General features: G+C 43.7%; 1 protein-coding gene across 1 annotated transcript in view; it reads left to right on the forward strand.

Moving 5' to 3' along the window:
• The window catches only part of LOC308283196 (extracellular calcium-sensing receptor-like), a gene marked incomplete at both ends in the record, with an annotated part of 46,578 nt that extends 29,831 nt beyond the window's left edge, over positions 1 to 16,747 (forward strand). Inside the window, 3 exons of the mRNA XM_080723574.1 lie at positions 15,005 to 15,232; positions 15,317 to 15,440; positions 15,834 to 16,747. Coding sequence (XP_080579700.1) covers positions 15,005 to 15,232; positions 15,317 to 15,440; positions 15,834 to 16,747 — 1,266 coding nt within the window. The remainder of the gene's footprint in view (positions 1 to 15,004; positions 15,233 to 15,316; positions 15,441 to 15,833) is intronic.
• Between the last annotated feature and the right edge of the window lie 2,556 nt (positions 16,748 to 19,303).

Genomic DNA, 19,303 nt, shown 5'->3' on the forward strand with positions numbered 1-19,303 from the left:
ACGTGACATACATGGCAGCAGCAGACTACACAGCGCATCATTTCAAATGAGTAAGAGGAAGTACAGCAGTGGTTCTCAAAAGCACCAAGAACAACAACAAAATATAGCCAAACTACCAAAGATTTCTGCAATATTTAAACCTACAACTGCAAGTGCTGGCGCGGCGCCCCCGCGAGATGCGGTGGTTAACATTGACACCGACGGCGGGAAGATTGGGGCCGAGGCCGGGGTATGAAGATAACAACACACCCGGCTGTCAGCTCTCCCAGTCCCACTCCTGGCCCTTCTGTTGCTGGGACAAACACAGCAAAGGATCCTGCAGCTTCATGGGGCTCTAGCTGTAATTTCACTCAGAAACGCGGACGACGCACAAAGCAACACTTTGACGAGCTCTGCGAAGACCAGCGCCTCACGTGTCCAGAGAAACATTTCAAAGTTGCTGTCTTTTACGGTTCTATTGATATAATCGTTTCCCAGTTAAAAACATAGATTCAAAGGATCCGTTGCTTATGCCCAGCAGAACCCAGCAGAGCTGTTTTTAACCATACCAGTCACCGTAGCAAGTGCGGAGAGATCATTTTCTAAATTGAAAATCATAAAGACACATCTGAGAAGCACCATGTCCTAGGACAGACTGTCAGGATTGGCTGTTCTCAGCATTGAAAACCAGCGCGCTCGCCAGTTGGATTTAGGAGACGTTGTAAAGGATTTCGCTAAGAAGAATGCAAGGAGGGAAGGACGCTTTGGAGCTTTTTAAAGGTAAGAATATATTTTTGTTATATTAGGAATATTAGGCCAAATAAAGGGCTAGTGTAGGCGGGCCTATTTGTAGTTTGTTGTGCTTGTTTATGGCTGTGTAGGACACACACGCACACGCGCACACACACACACACACACACACACACACACACACACACACACACACACACACACAAACGCACAGGTCTGCAGTGATCCAGGCTCGCTGTGAATTATTTGATGCGCTATTTTGGTTGCCCTTGCAATACTAATACACAGCTTTTCTTTCCTCTCTCCCTCTCTCTCTCTCTCTCTCTCTCTCTCTCTCTGCCTCACACCTCAGAACTTCCTTTGGCTGTCCATGGTGCTGATTTGTGAAGAGATCTGACATGGTAGAAGTTACATGGGACATTTGTGTTAAATGGCTGCAAAAAACATTTGATTTGATTGATTGATTGAAGACTTTATTAGAAGTTTGCATAGGAAAAGGTACAGTTTCATGACGGTACAGTTCACTGGTACAAGGTCTACTAAAAGGAGATCCATGAAAAGACTAAGCTTATTTCCACAGGAAACCATTTAAGTATCTCATATAACATTGAATGGCAGACAAATAGAACACAGTACTATGCAGTAGATATGTAAAGAAAAGAAAAATGAGAGAACAAAAAAAAGAGTCTAAACAAACAGTAAGTATATACAATGAAGGGGCAGGGGAGGTAGGGGCAGGGGAGGGTAGGGTTGGGCTAGGTTAGTTTTTTACCAGTTGCGAACGGCTGCTGCCTGTAAGTGGTTTTTCAGGGCAATTTTAAAGGATGCTAGTGATCCACACTCCTTTATGGCCTTTGGTAAGGCTTTCCACATTTTGGTGGTATAGCAGAAAAAATAGTTTGACCCTTTGTTGGTTTTGACTCTGGGTTGATTGAATACTTTATCAGTAGTTTGCATAGGAAAGGTACAGTTTCATGACGGTACAGTTCACTGTTTCAAAGTCAACTAAAAGGAGATAATAGTAGCTCTATTTACACAGGAAACCTTCATGTATCTCATATAACATTGAATGACAGCATTGTGTTATATTGGCTGCTGCTGCAGTGTTGTTCAGATTGGTCCTTTATTGGCTGCATGTAGTCAGTAAATTTTTATTTTGGACCATTAAATATATTTCATTGTATCCAATTTCGTGTGTACACATTCTTATTGAAGCAAGGACTCATATTAACGTGATGATGTGGGCTACAATTGGTGAAAGGGCCCCCACCCCCCTCCTCGCAGGGGGGCCCCAGGAGTTTGCAAAACGCCACTGATGCCTGCGTGTTGCAAAGATGTTGCCTTTCATTAGCTAAGAAATCACTGGATTCGGGTGCGTGCTGCAAAGATGTTCGTTTGAGTTTCATTAGCTGAGAAATGGGTGCGCGGGCGCGCGAGTGTGTGTGTGTGTGTGTGTGTGTGTGTGTGTGTGTGTTTGCAAGCAAGCAAGCTTGGTTTCATTTACCCTGAAATATCAGGAGGAGGTCCTCAATTGTCGTTCGCATGTGTGTGCGCGCGCACGTGTGTGTGTGTGTGTGTGTGTGTGTGTGTGTGTGTGTGTGTGTGTGTGTGTGTGTGTGTGTGTGCGCGCGCGTGTGTGTTGAGACACAGTGCCACAGTTGCATCTATTGGCTTGAAACAACAAAATCAAACCAATAAGAGACTTTTATTCATGTTAGTTTCATAAAAAGGTGTTTTCTAGCCTTTTCTTTAATAAAATTAGGCCATTTTGGGCTGGAGCAGTAGTCGCTAAAGAATTCATAGAAAAATCATGGAACATAATTTAAACTCAGTTTATTTTTCGTGAAAGTATATATTTTAATCTTTCCATCCATATACTCCATTTGTTCATAGACATAGAAACATAGAAACATTTTCAAAATATTCATTGCAAATTAGTCAAAATGCTCCAAAACCCTGACATGTTTTGGAAGAGTTTTATAAAAAACGTGTGGCAGGCAATGTGTTAATAGAACATGGGGATGGGCACATAGATCTGAAAACATATGGATGACTAACTAGATCTATAAAACTATGTATTTTTTATTTATATAATTTTGTTATTTATTTTATTTCATTGTAGTATTTATGTATTATTTTTTGAGCATTTAGATTTCCATAGGGACTGGTGATGGAATTAGCTAAAAATATGGAAAAGAAAGCCCAGAGTACTCACTTTTACAAGACATGGCAACAGCTGGTGGCCATGCCAACTCCGGAGCCTTTTGATTGGCTAGTGGGACAGGCCTCACATCATTGGCTCTCTGCGGATCATGGGATTTTTGGCAGTTTCCTCACTGCTGACTGAGATTCGTAGTCGTGCAGATGATGAAAGCATTCGTGATGAAGTAACCAAAAAAACAACTCGTAAAACTGTAAGAAAATATTCATATTTTTTGTTTGTTATGGCATAATAATCACTGCAGCTTCCCAAAAAACATTCATACTTTTTTTTTAGATATTTTTTTCAAATTAATTTGTTTATGTGTATTTAAAAAAAATCGCACCCGTGCGAAGTGAGCGGTTCAAAAATATTTAGGGAGTATGATATATTGTGGACTTCGATTTTCAAGCCTTTTCTTTAAATAATCATAAATGCTTTTCCCTTTTAAATTGAAGATATTAAATAATATTTTTATTATTACACACATTATATATAAATATGGTTTGTGTGTGTGTGTGTGTGTGTGTGTGTGTGTGTGTGTGTGTGTGCGTGTGTGTGTGTGTGTGTGTGTGGCCATGATCAATCAATAGCTAGCTGTTCTAACAATAAATTAGCCAATTTCAACACTAGCAGTTTAGTATTCACAATCACCAAGTCAGCATTTATCAGCATCGACAAGTTAGCATTCACAATCCCTAGGTTAACATTCACAATATACAACATCAATATAAACCAATTCTTTTCGATCATATACATGATGTCATGTCTACATCACAATAGATGGTAATAGTACTTTGACTGACAGCGTTCCCTTCGTTTTTCCAGGAAGTCCGGACTAGAACTTTTGCACATCGCTCCAATTAACTGTAGAGGCGAACGAGGCATCTAGCTCTTTATATCTGTGGTAGTTACTGGGAGAGGAAACCAAAGGGCAAGGTGACCATGGTGGAGCCTTGGAGCAGAGGGGAAGCGTGTGGATACTTATCTTTTCCAAAATAAGTAGAGCTACAGAGAGTCGATCTCCAGAGAGGCGAGAAGAGGCCAGAAGATGAATATTTTAGTTTTTCAAAGTCTGTTCATTTGTATCTTAAACTTGTATTAGCTGCCTGTCATTTATAACCTGTGAAATTATCCACAGTCTGTCTAAAAGTGTGGTTATTTTATCGCTTATCAATGATATTCATCTAATACAATTTTGAAATTCAAATTCATTGGTCTGTTCAGTTTGGTCAATTCATAATCAAGTAAGCATTTGATTGGACACCATGTTTATTTTCTCCGACCTAAAGGGTGAACCAATCGGGTGCCTCTGTGCCTATGACATCATTTTTTATGACGTATTTTCTGCGGCCTAAACGCGTTCTAAATCAGGGTGAACCAATCGGGTGCCTCTGTGCCTATGACATCATAGACAAATCAACAGAATCGAAGTGTTTCATTGGTCTAGCTAACTCATGTCATCATCATTAGTGACATCATGATTTTGGTAAAAAAGCGGTCCATAGGAGCGGTTTGCACCGCTCAAAAAAAGGCAAAGTTCGAATACAAATTAATTATGGCACAAAAATAACCCCATACTCTTTACTGTCCTGTCATGACCACGGCTCTTAGGCCATAACAAAAGGAGAGGGACACAGCTGTAAAGTGCACAAAACATATTTATTTACACTATAAACAATATTAACAACAAAACTTAAAGGCTTAAAAAAATAATCCTATGGGGTGTGTCAATGAGAGTAATCAGTGGTGTCAGCAGTGAGTGGATGTGTGGAAAATGTAGTGTGGGGATGTTGAATGGTGCAAACCAAAAGTTAGGCTAGTTAGCCAAAAGTGCTGCTACACTCATGGCAGGAGAGAGAGACTGAGTATGGCCACACCCAGCCTTTTATAGTGCACCCTGGGAACACTGGCCCCTCCCAATGCACCCGATTGGCAATCAGCTGGACCTGTGGGAAGTCAGTTAAAATGAGAATCCTACAACCATAAAGGCCCTAGTAGGCCGACTACAGGGGCTGTGACAGTCCTCATTTACAGTCGTTGCTTTAAAGGCTGTGATTGTTGTTATTATTATAATATATGCATTAATCTGTTCATTTTAAGTTCTGTTTAGATTATGGGTTATAATGTTATTTGTTTTAAATTGTATTTCCATATTCCGTACCTTGCACATGTCTTATCATATGTCCCCTTATTTTTAACTAAATACAGGCTAAATCTTCCATTCTGTCTCCCTTTGAGAACAGTGAGAAAGCATTACTGCTTGTTGTTGTTGTACTTTATCTAACCGCGATTCATGACTCATCTCCATATTTAAATGATTGACATTTGTAGGATTCAGAGGATTCCCCTAGTAACGCTATGAACTGTGGGTAATTCCTTTGCCAAAGGCTGCAAATGTACAGACTTAAGGAAAGTCAATAAAAAGGGGCCTTCCCGCACCCTCACTGACTTACCGATTTCAATTGGAACAACCCTCAAGCCCTTAAGCCCCAACGTGAACGCGCACGTTGACTTTGGCTAAGTCAGTGAGTCAGCAAGTCAATGGATTGGAATTGGGCCACAGTGGCCACCCACGACGCCATCCATCACCATTACCTGACAGGCATCACTAATAGTCGGGGGTCTTAGGGAGATAGAATGGTAATTTCGTGCTATCCATCCATCTTCAACCGCTTATCCGGAATCGGGTCGCGGGGGTAACAGCTCCAACTGAGACTTCCAGATTTCCTTATCCTGCGCAACTTCCTCCACTCCCTCTGGGAGTATACCAAGGCGTTCCCAGGCCAGTCTGGAGATATAATCCTTCCATCTGGTCTTAGGTCTGCCACGGGGTCTCCTCCCAGTGGGACGTGCATCGAGGACCTTCCTAGGAAGGCGCTCGGGGGGCATCCGTACTAGATGCCCGAACCACCTAAGCTGACTCCTTTCCAAGTTAAGGAGCAGCGGTTCTACTCCAAGTCTCTCGCGGGTGATTGAACTTCTCACCCTATCTCTAAGGGAGATACCAGCCACCCTTCTGAGAAAACTCATTTCGGCCGCTTGTACCCGAGACCTTATACTTTCGGTCATGACCCACACTTCATGACCATAGGTGAGAGTGGGAACGAAGATTGCTCGAAAGACAGAGAGCTTTGCCTTACGGCTCAACTCTTTTTTCTTCACAACAGTGCGATTAAGCGACTGCAAAACCGCTCCTGCTGCTCCGATTCTCCGGCTGATCTCCTTCTCCGTCTTCCCCTTTCTCTCACTTGTGAACAAGACCCCGAGATACTTAAACTCCTTCACCTGGGGTAACGTCTCATTCCCTACTTGGACTGCACACTCCATCGGTTCCCTGCTGAGAACCATGGCCTCAGACTTAGAGATGCTGATCCTCATTCCGGCCGCTGTACACTCGGCTGCGAACCGATCCAGTGAGAGCTGAAGGTCTTGGACCGATGGTGCCATCAGAACCAAGTCATCCGCAAAAAGCAGTGACTCAACCTTTAGCTCACCAAGCCTTATACCTTCTCCACCACCACTTCGCCTCGAGATCCTGTCCATGAAAATCACAAACAGGATAGGTGACAAGGCGCAGCCCTGGCGGAGGCCAACCCCCACCGGAAAAGAATCCGACTTATTACCGAGCACACGGACACAGCTCTCGCTTTGGGCATACAGAGATTGGATGGCCCTCAACAAGGATCCCCTCACTCCATATTCCCGCAACACCTCCCACAGAACCTCCCGGGGGACCCGGTCATATGCCTTCTCCAAATCCACAAAACACATGTAGACCGGATATGCATACTCCCAGGCCTTCTCCAGGATCCCTGCCAGAGTGAAGAGCTGGTCAGTAGTTCCACGACCAGGACGAAATCCACATTGTTCCTCTTGTATCTGAGGTTCGACTATCGGCCGGACCCTCCTTTCCAGTACCTTGGCGTAAACTTTCCCGGGGAGGCTGAGCAATGTGATACCTCTATAATTGGCACACACCCTCTGGTCCCCCTTTTTAAAAAGTGGAACCACCACCCCGGTCTGCCACTCCCTCGGCACTGTCCCAGACTTCCACGCAATGTTGAAAAGACGTATCAACCAAGACAGCCCCTCAACATCCAGAGCCTTCAGCATTTCTGGACGAATCTCATCAACCCCCGGGGCTTTGCCACTGTGGAGTTGTTTAACTACCTCAGTGACTTCCTTCCCGGAGATTGACGTCAACCCTCCATCATCCTCAGGCTCTGCTCCTGTCAGGGAGGATGGGTCTGGTGTGATTGGGTTTAGGAGTTCCTCAAAGTGTTCCTTCCAACGCCCTACGACTTCCTCATTTGAAGTTAGCAGATCCCCACCCTTGCTGTACACAGCTTGGATGGTTCCTCGCTTTCCCCTCCTGAGGTGTCGTATGGTCTTCCAGAACAACTTTGGTGCCGCCCAAAAGTCCTTCTCCATGGACTCCCCGAACTCCTCCCACACCCGCTGCTTAGCCTCAGACACAGCTGTGGCTGCTGCCCTTCGGGCCTGTCGGTACCTTGCAACTGCCTCCGGAGTCCCTTGGGATAACATATCCCGATAGGACTCCTTCTTCAGTCGGACGGCTTCCCTGACCACCGCTGTCCACCAGGGTGTTCGAGGGTTACCGCCCCTTGAGGCACCTAAGACCTTCAGACCACAGCTCACAGCTGCAGCCGAAGCCATAGAGGCTTTGAACATGGCCCATTCCTGTTCCATGTCCCCAACCTCCACAGGGATGTCAGAGAAGTCCCGCCGGAGGTGAGAGTTAAATTCCTCCCGGACAGAGTTCTCCTCCAGACGTTCCCAGTTCACCCGCACTACCCGCTTGGGTTTGCCGGGTCTGTCCAGAGGTTTGCCCCGCCATCGGAACCAACTCACCACCAGATGGTGATCAGTTGACAGTTCAGCCCCTCTCTTCACCCGAGTGTCCAAAACATACGGCCTCAGATCAGCTGACACAATTACAAAATCGATCATTGACCTTTGGCCTAGGGTGTTCCGGTACCAGGTACACTTATGAGCATCCTTATGTTTGAACATGGTGTTTGTTATGGTCATTCCATGGCTAGCACAGAAGTCCAACAACAACTCACCACTCGGGTTCTGATCGGGGAGACCGTTCCTCCCAATCACGCCACTCCAAGTATCTCTGTCATTGCCCACGTGTGCGTTGAAGTCCCCCAGTAAGACTACGGAATCCCCCACAGGTGCCCCATGCAGGACCCCCTGCAGGGTATCCAAGAAGGCCGAATACTCTGAGCTGCTGTTCGGAGCATATGCACAAACAACAGTCAGAGTTTTCCCCCCTCCAACCCTAAGGCGGAGGGAGGCGACCCTCTCGTCCACTGGGGTAAAATCCAACGTAGCAGAGCTCAGCCGGGGACTTGTGAGTATCCCCACACCCGCTTGAGCCCTCACACCCTGGGCAACTCCAGAGAAGAACAAGTTCCACCCCTTGTCCAAGAGTTTGGTTCCAGAGCCTTTGCTATGTGTGGAGGTGAGCCCTACCAGGTCTAATTGGTAGCGCTCCATCTCACGCACAAGCTCAGGCTCCTTCCCCATCAGCGTTGTTAGGTTCCACGTCCCCAGGGTCAGCCTCTGCTGCCCAGGTCCGGTCCTCCTAAAAACCCTGTTGTCACTGCCACCCGTGCTAATCAGTCCAAAAACACCAAATTTTGCACAGATGTAGCCCAGGGCATGCTCTAATGATTTAGCTAGGGCACCCGAGTCGGCGACCTTCGGGTCGCCACAGTGGCCAAATCAAGTTGGGCTCCCATCGACTTTTTATACAGGCGTAAAATACCCAGAAAAACCTTTTTTTCTGGGTATTTAAGTAGGATGTGAGGGGTCTAACTAGGGGTTTGTCATGATGCTGAATCCATTGCAAGCATTTGTTTTGTACTAAAAACATTCCTTGGGCTATAAATGACCCCAGAAAACGATGGTTTAGTGACAGTTTTGAGGTCGTTAGATGATAGCTGGAGAGGAACTGGTCAAAAAATCATCAATGTCACCGCGGAAAAATATACAAAGATATCCCAACACATCTCACAGATGCTGGGACCTCAAAAATACCAAGCACTGCCCATTAATGTTTGGAATTGGCAAAAAAAATAAAAAAGGCATGGAATTATTGGGCAGCCTTTCCTGAAATCACAGACACCCATTGCAATCACACAAGACCCAAGGAGTCTCACGATGGAATCAGTGCACCTTGAACACTGGAATGTACTCATGTTGTCATGTACAATAAAAATGCAGCGCAAACTCAGTGAATGAAGCAAGGAGTGAAGCAAGTTCACCCATGGCCTCAATAGCCCAGTCAACCTAAGGTTTGACCCAAAAGAAATTGCAATAGTAATGGTTCAAGGTTTTTTATGATCCTTAGGGTCATCCAAAACACATGTTAAAAATCTTCCAAAATATTCTTAGTGGATCAAGGTAAATTCAGGGGCTTCCAGTTTGGGTGCCTTCACTTACTATACACGGGAGAAAATACCTAAAAACATCTTCTTTAAGTAGCATGTGAGGGGTTTAACTAGGGGTTTTTCGTGATTCTGAATCCATTGCAAGCATTTGTTTTGCACAAAAAACATTCCTCGACAAAAGTGTGAAAAGTGATGACTCATCACTAAACCATCACTATACCATAGTGTTGTGGGTCCGTTTAGTGTCGGAATGGAGACATGTTGGAAAGGAGACATGTCGGAGTGGAGAGATGCACTCCCCTGAATTTACCTTGATCCACTAAGAATATTTTGGAAGATTTTTAACATGTGTTTTGGATGAGCCTAAGGATCATAAAAAGCCCTGAATGATTACTATTGCAATTTCTTTTGGGTCATGCCCCTTTTTAGCTTAGATTGACTGGCCTACAAGTCCCTGGATTCGATCCCCCGAACACAGCATGCATTATTCCAGCAAGGGAAACGTGCCCTGCAAACTTCAGCTTTTGTCTGGAAGCAGTCCCTCTCCAAAACTCCCAAGATCCCAGTGAATGGGGTTAGGAATTGAATGCCAGAACCAAAGTGTTTTAGTCCGGCTGCCCCTGAGGTGGGGTGGGGTATGAAATGTGGTGTATATATTTATTGGCCTAAATCCACCTACTGACCGCATGTCAGCACTGAGCAATTTCATTTATAGGGGTAAAAGTTTGGGGCCCATACACTATCCTATAAAGCAGGGGTGTCCAAACTTTTTTCAAAGAGTGCTACATTAGAAAATATTAAAACACCCTAGGTGCAAGGGCCAAATAAATCTCCTGACAAAATATACTTTTGGCGGACCATAACAAAGTCACATACACATGCATCGCAATTACAACATTTTATTTAACTATCATCATCAATATTTAATATCTTTTGTCAGTTGTGTGCTCTGAACAAAACATAAATAACACACATTACCAAATGTAACCAGATGTGCAAGGAAAAAAATACAACAAAATAGGCTTTTTTGACCCCTTCAGAATGAGCTAACAGGGAACAAGGAATCCTAACAAATTATACTATAAAATATTCTTGTTTGACGGTGCTGGCAGGCTGTTTATATTACAATTTAGGAGTGAAGCTGCGGGCCGTATACAATGTGTCACCGGGCCGCATTTGGCCCCCGTGCCGCACTTTGGACACCCCTGCTATAAAGGAAAAAGATACCCCCAAAGTAATCTGCTTTAAGTAGCATGTGAGGGGTCAAACTAAGGTTTTTTTAATGATTCTGAATAACAAATGTGTGAACAATTTTGAGACAGAATGCGACAAAACTTTGCAACAGGCTATTATGCAGGTGAAAAAAAGGCAGTCTTTGAAGGAAACTTCAGGCCGATTCTACATTTGCAGAAATCTTCCCAGTGAGCACTAGACCCCATCTAGCCGTCTGGGTTATGCTTAGCCTTAATTTCAACTGGCTAGATTACATCTTTATACAGACCGATTCTAGCCGACTGCATTTAATCCATTATTCCATACTTATTGATTAAAAAAACAGCTTTAATTTGCACACCTGATTTTCAAATTGGACTAAAGTAATTTTAAGAGCTAAAGATCACTATATAGTCTAGTTTAGTTTTAGCCGTCATCTGACGTTTCCAGTTGAACGATATATCAACGTTTGGATGAAAACGATGTTTAGACCATAACATATGTTTTACATTTTTATCAAGTTGTTCATTATCGGATGCTAACAGTATAGCTTGAAATGATTAGATCTCCGGTTCTACCTTAATAGTTGTAGTTTGCATCCACTGAGCAGTTTTCTGGCCAAATGTGCACGTCTTTTAGCCGTCTTTAAAAAGCTGGGCAATAAGTCCTTTGAAAAATTCTAAAAGTGTAATAAATAGGGTAACGGCATAATGCCGTGGTGCTGCTCATGACAGCATACTTCTCTGAGTTACATTAATTCTGACAGCAACACACACAAACACGTACGGCTGTTCGACTCTCCCCACATCGCCACCCCACCATTATTCAATGATAATGATTAAATAAAATCGTTTTATAGCTATGCATCAATATAAAGTTAGTTTGCGTTGTCAAACAAAATGCACCGACCTAAAACGAACAGCGGGAGGCGATATGTCAACTACTAATAGTGCAGGAACACAACACAGATTCAAGCTGTTGCTGTGGTCCAGCGGTAGCGCACAGGTTTCCTTAACAGCTCTCAGAACCAAGAAATCATGTTTTTAAACCCTGCTGGCTGCCATCATTTTCACTACTTTCGGTGGCCGCTAACGGCGAAATGTAGTCGTCTAAATGACGGTGATACAATGTCTAGTCTATGTATAGACGTTGAAAAAAATTGCAATTTTAAACCCTTGATAAACTAGTTTTAGCTAGACGTCAAGTTGAAGTTTAATCACTCAAATGATATCATTTAACCCTTAAATTGCTCGTTGGGTTCTAACTCACTCTCACACTTTTTTTTTATTTAAAAAATGTTCAAAAATAGCAGATGTACAAGCTTGCAGCACAGCATGAAGTGACGCAATGTGAGCTTGCATATCTGCTACTTTTGAATAGCCAACGATAAAATCTAAAATGTTACTGATGCTTTCCCGGTTTTAGTTGGTTGAATGCAGTGATGGGCAATACGAGTTACTCTCGATGAAATAGGCCTATAGCTTAAGCTACAGCGAAGCAACACCTACTGTGTGGGGGCCCAGTCCAGCCGTGCAACGCCTACTGTGTGGAGGCCCAGTCCGACCCTGCAACACCTACTGTGTGGGGGCCCAGTCCGGCCCTGCAACGCCTACTATGTGGTGCCCCAGTCCGGCCCTGCACCGCCAGTCCGGCCCTGCACCACCTACTGTGTGGGGGCCCAGTCCAGCCAGTTCGAAGTGGAGCGGTGAATCTGAGCAGCCATACCCTGGGCCCCATTATGATCCAGGTCTTATGGCTTATGCCTTAACTTCTTTACCTTTCACTATTTTGAAAAACATTTTTAAATACTTCAAATGCTGATCTACATCTGCACGTTGTGAACTTGCAGATCAGCTATTTGAAATATTTAAAAAACAAAAACAAAATAGTAAAAAAAGGCAAAGAAGTTAAGGCATAAGGCATAAGACCTGGATCATAATAGGGCCCCTTGTGTGTGTACTGTACTTACTGTACTGTACTGTATGTACTGTACTGTAACGTACCGCAATGTACCTTACTGTACTTTACCTTACTGTACCTTACTGTACCTTGTTGTACTGTACCTTACTGTACTTTACAGTAGCGTACTGTACCTTACTGTGCTGTACTGTACTCTACTGTACCTTACTGTACTGTACTTAACTGTACACTATTGTACCTTACTGTGTGGTACCTTACTGTACTGTACTTTACTGTACTCTACTGTACCTTACTGTACTTTACTGTACTCTACTGCACCTTACTGTACTCTACCTTACTGTATTGTACTTTACTGTACTATACTGCACTCTACTGTACCTTACTGTACTCTACTGTACCTTACTGTACTCTACTGTACCTTACTCTACTGTACTCTACTGTACCTTACTGTACTGTACTTTACTGTACACTACTGTACCTTACTGTACTGTACTTTACTGTACACTACTGTACCTTACTGTCTGGTACCTTACTGTACTGTACTTAACTGTACTCTACTGTACCTTACTGTACTTTACTGTACTCTTCTGCACCTTACTGTACCTTACTGTACTGTACTTTACTGTACTCTACTGTACCTTACTGTACTGTACCTTACTGTACTCTACTGTAGTGCCTACTGTAGTGCCTATACTGTGTGGTGCCCCAGTCAGGCCCTGCAGTGCCTATACTGTGTGGTGCCCCAGTCTGGCCCTGCGCCGCCTACAGGCCAAAATTTTGGGAAAAAATCTAAACATTCTGTGATTATGAAAAGTAGAGACGCATCTGAAGGTGGAAAAGTTGATGGTCAGCAAGGCATATGCGTTATTGATTTTTGTATTATGTTTTTTAGACAATTGAACAACTGCTGAACGTGGAGTTGCAGATGCACATACGGACATACGGACAGACATACACACTACCCCATTCTGATTAGTTAGTGAGGATGTGTACCTTTTCAGGCTGTGACCCCCAAAAAAGATTTATATTTGAACTGGGGACCCCCCACCCTGACAAGCAATTGGGATGTAAGAGTTGAGGCATATTACATTTAGTTTGACTTTGTTCCACTGATAAATATTGTGGAAAATAGCAGATCTATAAACTCACAACGCCTCGGAATACAACGTGCTTCGAGCTTGTAGATCTGCCATTTTTAAAATGTGTGCCTCTTTCCTATAATATTTGTCAATTTGGCCAATGTTTGACCGTCTGACCGTTTTTCATAGTTTGTTGATAACTTTTGATGCAGTAATGGTCTTTTTAGTTATATATTTTTTAGGTATTAAAAATGTCTAAACGGTCCTTAAATTGTCACTTCACTGTCATTAGTTAGCTGTTGACAAAATAGTGCACTGACTTGTGTGCTGTTTTTGAACAGCTGATAAGCTGCAGCCACCGGTGGACAGTAAATGAGTAAATGTACTTGAGTACCCTAACCCTAACCCTTTTTTTGTACTTTAAGTAGCCTATTTTTAAAAGCATCATTGATTCATACTATTCATTTTGTACTGTAGTGCAGATAGATAGATAGATAGATAGATAGATAGATAGATAGATAGATAGACTTTCCTCTGAAAACATTGAATTCAACTGTCCGTGTGATAATTTGTTACATGCCAACGCTAATAGCCCCATTCCTTTTGCCTCAAAGAGATAAAAAAGTCGGGCAGTATTCAAAGCGGAGAATGTTCTACCGGGTGTTACGTTCTATCAATGCATCGCGTCTCCCCTCTCCACTCCAGTCGCTGCATGCAGAGAGAGGCAGCAGCCAAGATCTCTGGAGAAATTAATCCCGCAAATGATTCACGTTGACGCTGGGAATAGCCCCGCCACTGTCTCTCCTCCATGCATTGCTATCACCTGAACTGAAGGGATGTCTTTGCCATTCGAGTGACGTTCTAACATTGCAAACTTTGCAAATAACCTTAGTTTAACTGTGTCGGTTTTGGAATAGCCTATCCAAAGTATGTCCATAACTCCTCCGTCACTCTGTGTGTCTGTCTATCTCTATCTGTGTGCACTAGCGGTGACTGTGTGACTTGTTGCTGAAGGGGGAGGGGCCATGGAAGCAAGGGTAGATCTTCAAGTGAACGCCCTGTCGAGCCGAGACACGTTGTTAGCTTGTAGAGCTGTCCTTTTTGGCAAATGACACCGCTGCCGACTGTACTATAGAAGTATATTTTTTTCATTTTTGCACACAAACTTTATTAGTAACGTGTAGCTTTTGTTGGACTCTATGTCACTACTGGGGTCTACTAAATAGCTACGCTACAGAAAAAGCTATTTGGTTCAAAAGGAGCGGCTCTACCGTGACGCTACTGAGAAATGTAGTTAAGCTATGGCATCACTACTTGTAGCTCGCTAATGCCCATCACTGGTTAAATTGTACTGTAAATATGAGGTATTTATTAATCAAAAGTTTGACACTGACAGTAGATGTTGCTCTTCATAATTCTGTTCATCACACCATTTCTAGCTTGTTTATTACCTGGAAAGGATAAACTTCACCACATCATTTGGTGATCAAGTATTATTTGATGAGGATAGTGATGCCTTGCCAATCTGTGATATCATGAACTGGGTGTGGCTCCCTGATGGGAGTGCAAAGGTTCACAACATAGGCATGTTTAAGAAGTCAGCCTCAGCAGGTGAAGAACTCTTCCTTGATGAAGACAGAATCTTCTGGAACTTTGAAACAAAAAAGGTCACTTTGGTTTTCTAAATGTCCTAATGTTGAGCTCAAATTGTCATTGTGACTGTGATTGATCATTGTTACTTTCATCTGTAGCCACTTAGGTCAGTGTGCAGTGAGAGCTGTTCCCCTGGAACCCGTGTGGCCAGAAAGAAAGGAGAACCTGTCTGCTGCTTTGACTGCATTGCTTGTTCTGGGGGAGAGATCAGCAACGAGACTGGTAGATTTACACTATAGATCGATGTCCAAAACGCAAAACCTCCTATCCGAAAAACCCACGTTATTGGGAAAAGAAAAAAAAAATACAAACAAAAGAAAGTTTTCTTTTTCTTACCGATGCTATATTTGTTAATGATACCGATTGTATTATTCATGGGTTTCATTTGTAGTCCTACAGCGGCCATGTTGAAGACCAACACAGGTGTTCTGATAGGCGTAGAACATCAGTTCTATGCCAATCAGACAATTGAAACACCTGTGTTGGTCCTCGAGCCCGATTCCGGATAAGCGGTTGAAGAAGGCATCCCTGTGTTAGTTGATCTGAGTGAACGGTAGGTTACCTTTAGGCTAACATTGTACTTGTCTGCCCCCTTCATCTTCTCTGCTTTGTTAGACTCTACAGAGTGCACCAGTTGTCCAGAGGACTCCTGGTCCAGTCCCCAGCGTGACCGCTGTGTCCCCAAGAGCATGGAGTTTCTCTCCTACCAAGAGCCCCTGGGTATCTCCTTGACAACCATCTCACTGCTGGGCACACTTATCTGTGCCATTGTCCTGGGAATCTTCATCTATCATCGAAGCACACCCATGGTGCGCGCCAACAACTCAGAACTCAGCTTCCTTCTCTTGTTGTCACTCAAACTGTGTTTCCTGTGCTCACTGCTGTTCATCGGTCGTCCCAGAATGTGGACCTGCCAGCTGAAACATGCAGTGTTTGGAATCAGCTTCGTGTTGAGTGCCTCCTGTATCCTAGTAAAGACTATGGTGGTGTTGGCCGTGTTCAAAGCCTCAACGCCCGGAGGAGCAGACATTATGAAGTGGTTTGGTGCTGTGCAGCAGAGAGGAACAGTTCTGGTTCTTACTTTTATCCAGGCCATAATCTGCACTGTCTGGCTTGTTTCTGCCTCTCCAACCCCTCATAAAAACACTCAATACCACAGTGATAAGATAGTCTATGAGTGTGCAGTGGGATCAACAGTTGGTTTTGCAGTGTTGCTGGGTTATATTGGTTTACTGGCACTTCTGAGCTTCATTTTAGCATTCATGGCAAGGAATCTTCCAGACAACTTCAACGAAGCCAAGTTAATCACGTTCAGCATGTTGATCTTCTGTGCCGTGTGGATAGCCTTCATCCCAGCATATATAAGTTCTCCAGGCAAATATGCAGATGTAGTTGAGGTATTTGCTATTTTAGCGTCTAGTTTTGGCCTTTTGGTTGCACTGTTTGGACCAAAGTGTTATTTGATGATTTTGAAACCTGAGAAGAACACTAAAAAGGCCATCATGGGTCGAGATGCCTCCAAGATGTAGAAACATCAATTTAACCACAATATATTCTCTATGTATTTTACATAAATGATTGTCCTGTATATGGATATATTTGATTGTTGATAACTGTGTTCTGATGGATTGAAATAAAACTAGAAAAGAAAATTTCTAAGAAATTTTAAGTGTGCCTGCAGCTCGCTAAGTGTGTGCAACCTTGTGTAGCGGTTGGTGTTAGCATTAGCGTTAGATTTATTTTGGTGTTAGCATTAGCGTTAGATTAGCGTTAGATTTTTTAACATTAACATTTTTTGCATTAGCTTTAACATTATCGACTGTACGACAAACGGTTCATGAGATATAGAGGCACTTCCTGTTTGGCGAAGGGCACTTCCTGTTTGGCAAAGGAAGCACCAATTAAGGTTAAGGACTTTTAATCAAGTCATATGGCACCACCCATGCGTCTGTACAACAAACGGTTCATGAGATATAGGGTAACTTCCTGTTTGGCGAGGTACACTTCCTCTTTGGCAAAATAGGCCCCAATTAAGGTTAAGGACTCTTAATCAAGTTATTTGACACCACCCACAAGTCTGTACGACAAACGGTTCATGAGATAAAGGGTGACTTCCTGTTTGGTGAGGGGCACTTCCTGTTTGGCAAAATAGGCCCCAATTAAGGTAAAGGACTCTTAATCAAGTCATTTGACGCCACCCAAAAGTCTGTACGACAAACGGTTAATGAGATAAAGGGGCACTTCCTGTTTGGCGAGGGGAACTTCCTGTTTGGCGAAATAGGCCCCATTTAAGGTTAATGACTTTTAATCAAGTCATTTGACACCACCCACAAGTCTGTACGACAAACGGTTCATGAGATAAAGGGGCACTTCCTGTTTGGCGAGGGGAACTTTCTGTTTGGCGAAATAGGTCCCAACTAAGTTTAAGGACTCTTATTCAAGTAATTTGACGCCACCCACAAGTCTGTACGACAAACGGTTCATGAGATAAAGGGGCACTTCCTGTTTGGCGAAATAGGCCCCAAGTAAGGTTAAGGACTCTTAATCAAGTCATTTGACACCACCCACAAGTCTGTACGACAAACGGTTCATGAGATAAAGGGTGACTTCCTGTTTGGCGAGGGGCACTTCCTGTTCGGCGAAATAGGCCCCAATTAAGGTTAAGGACTCTTAATCAAGTCATTTGACGCCACCCACGCGTCTGTACGACAAACGGTTCATGATATAAAGGGTGACTTCCTGTTTGGCGGGGGGCACTTCCTGTTTGGCAAAATAGGCCCCAATTAAGGTTAAGAACTCTTAATCAAGTCATTTGACGCCACCCACGCGTCTGTACGACAAACTGTTCATGAGATATAGGGTGACTTCCTGTTTGGTGGGGGGCACTGCCTGTTTGGCAAAATAGGCCCCCATTAAGGTAAAGGACTCTTAATCAAGTCATTTGACGCCACCCACAAGTCTGTAAGACAAACGGTTAATGAGATAAAGGGGCACTTCCTGTTTGGCAAGGGGCACTTCCTGTTTGGCGAAATAGGCCCCATTTGAGGTTAAGGACTTTTAATCAAGTCATTTGACGCCACCCACAAGTCTGTACGACAAACGGTTCATGAGATAAAGGGGCACTTCCTGTTTGGCGAGGAGCACTTTCTGTTTGGCGAAATAGGTCCCAATTAAGGTGAAGGACTCTTAATCAAGTCATATGACACCACCCACAAGTCTCTACGACAAACGGTTCATGAGATAAAGGGTCACTTCCTGTTTGGTGAGGGGCACTTCCTGTTTGGTGAAATAGGCCCCAATTAAGGTTAAGGACTCTTAACCCATTTAGACCGGGAACGCAAAATGCGTTTCTACCTTTCAGGCCGGGAACGCAAAATGCTGTTTATCCATTCAGACCGGGAACACAAAATGCGTTTCCTGTAGTTTTTACCCTCTTCTGGTCTCGTGGCCAATGAAATGCATCAGGAGGCGATGACGTATGCTTCCCTGACTACCACAAAGCATGTTGGGATCTTTTTTTTTTTGCTTACATAACTTTATTTGTCGGAGAATCCCAGTGCAGCTACTCATAGCGGCGAAATGGAAGACGTGTTGAGCGAAGGCAAACCAGGCCCGCTGGAATTGGCATTGTTATTGTTACGTGATATGTTTGAAAACAACGACGATGATGAAGAAGTGTTTCATGGATTTCATCAGGACTGGATAACTTTTCACGGACGCACTTTGACACGGCTAGTTTCAGAGACCCGACTCTTTGCAGCACAGAGTCAAACCCAAACTCCAGAACAACAGATTCGCAGCTATCTGGAGGTATAGTCCGGGAGGCAGGCCCAGCCCTCATAATGTCCTCTGCTAACTTTTTTTCACTATTATTTCCTGTTAGCATATACCTTGGGCCATCACAAGTTCATACTGAACACCCCCAACTCGGGGCCGTTTGGTCGCAGGGGCCCAAAAACCAATTTTTTGGTACCTGTCTCCGGGCGAAATGATGTAAATGTATAAAATAATTCACTAAAATTACATACATTGTCACACACATATGAAATTTGGTATGGAGTATCCTGACACATAGGGGTAAGTGG

The sequence above is a fragment of the Nannobrachium achirus genome, assembly GCF_963921795.1.
Source record: "Nannobrachium achirus genome assembly, chromosome: 4".
Lineage (NCBI taxonomy): Eukaryota > Metazoa > Chordata > Actinopteri > Myctophiformes > Myctophidae > Nannobrachium > Nannobrachium achirus.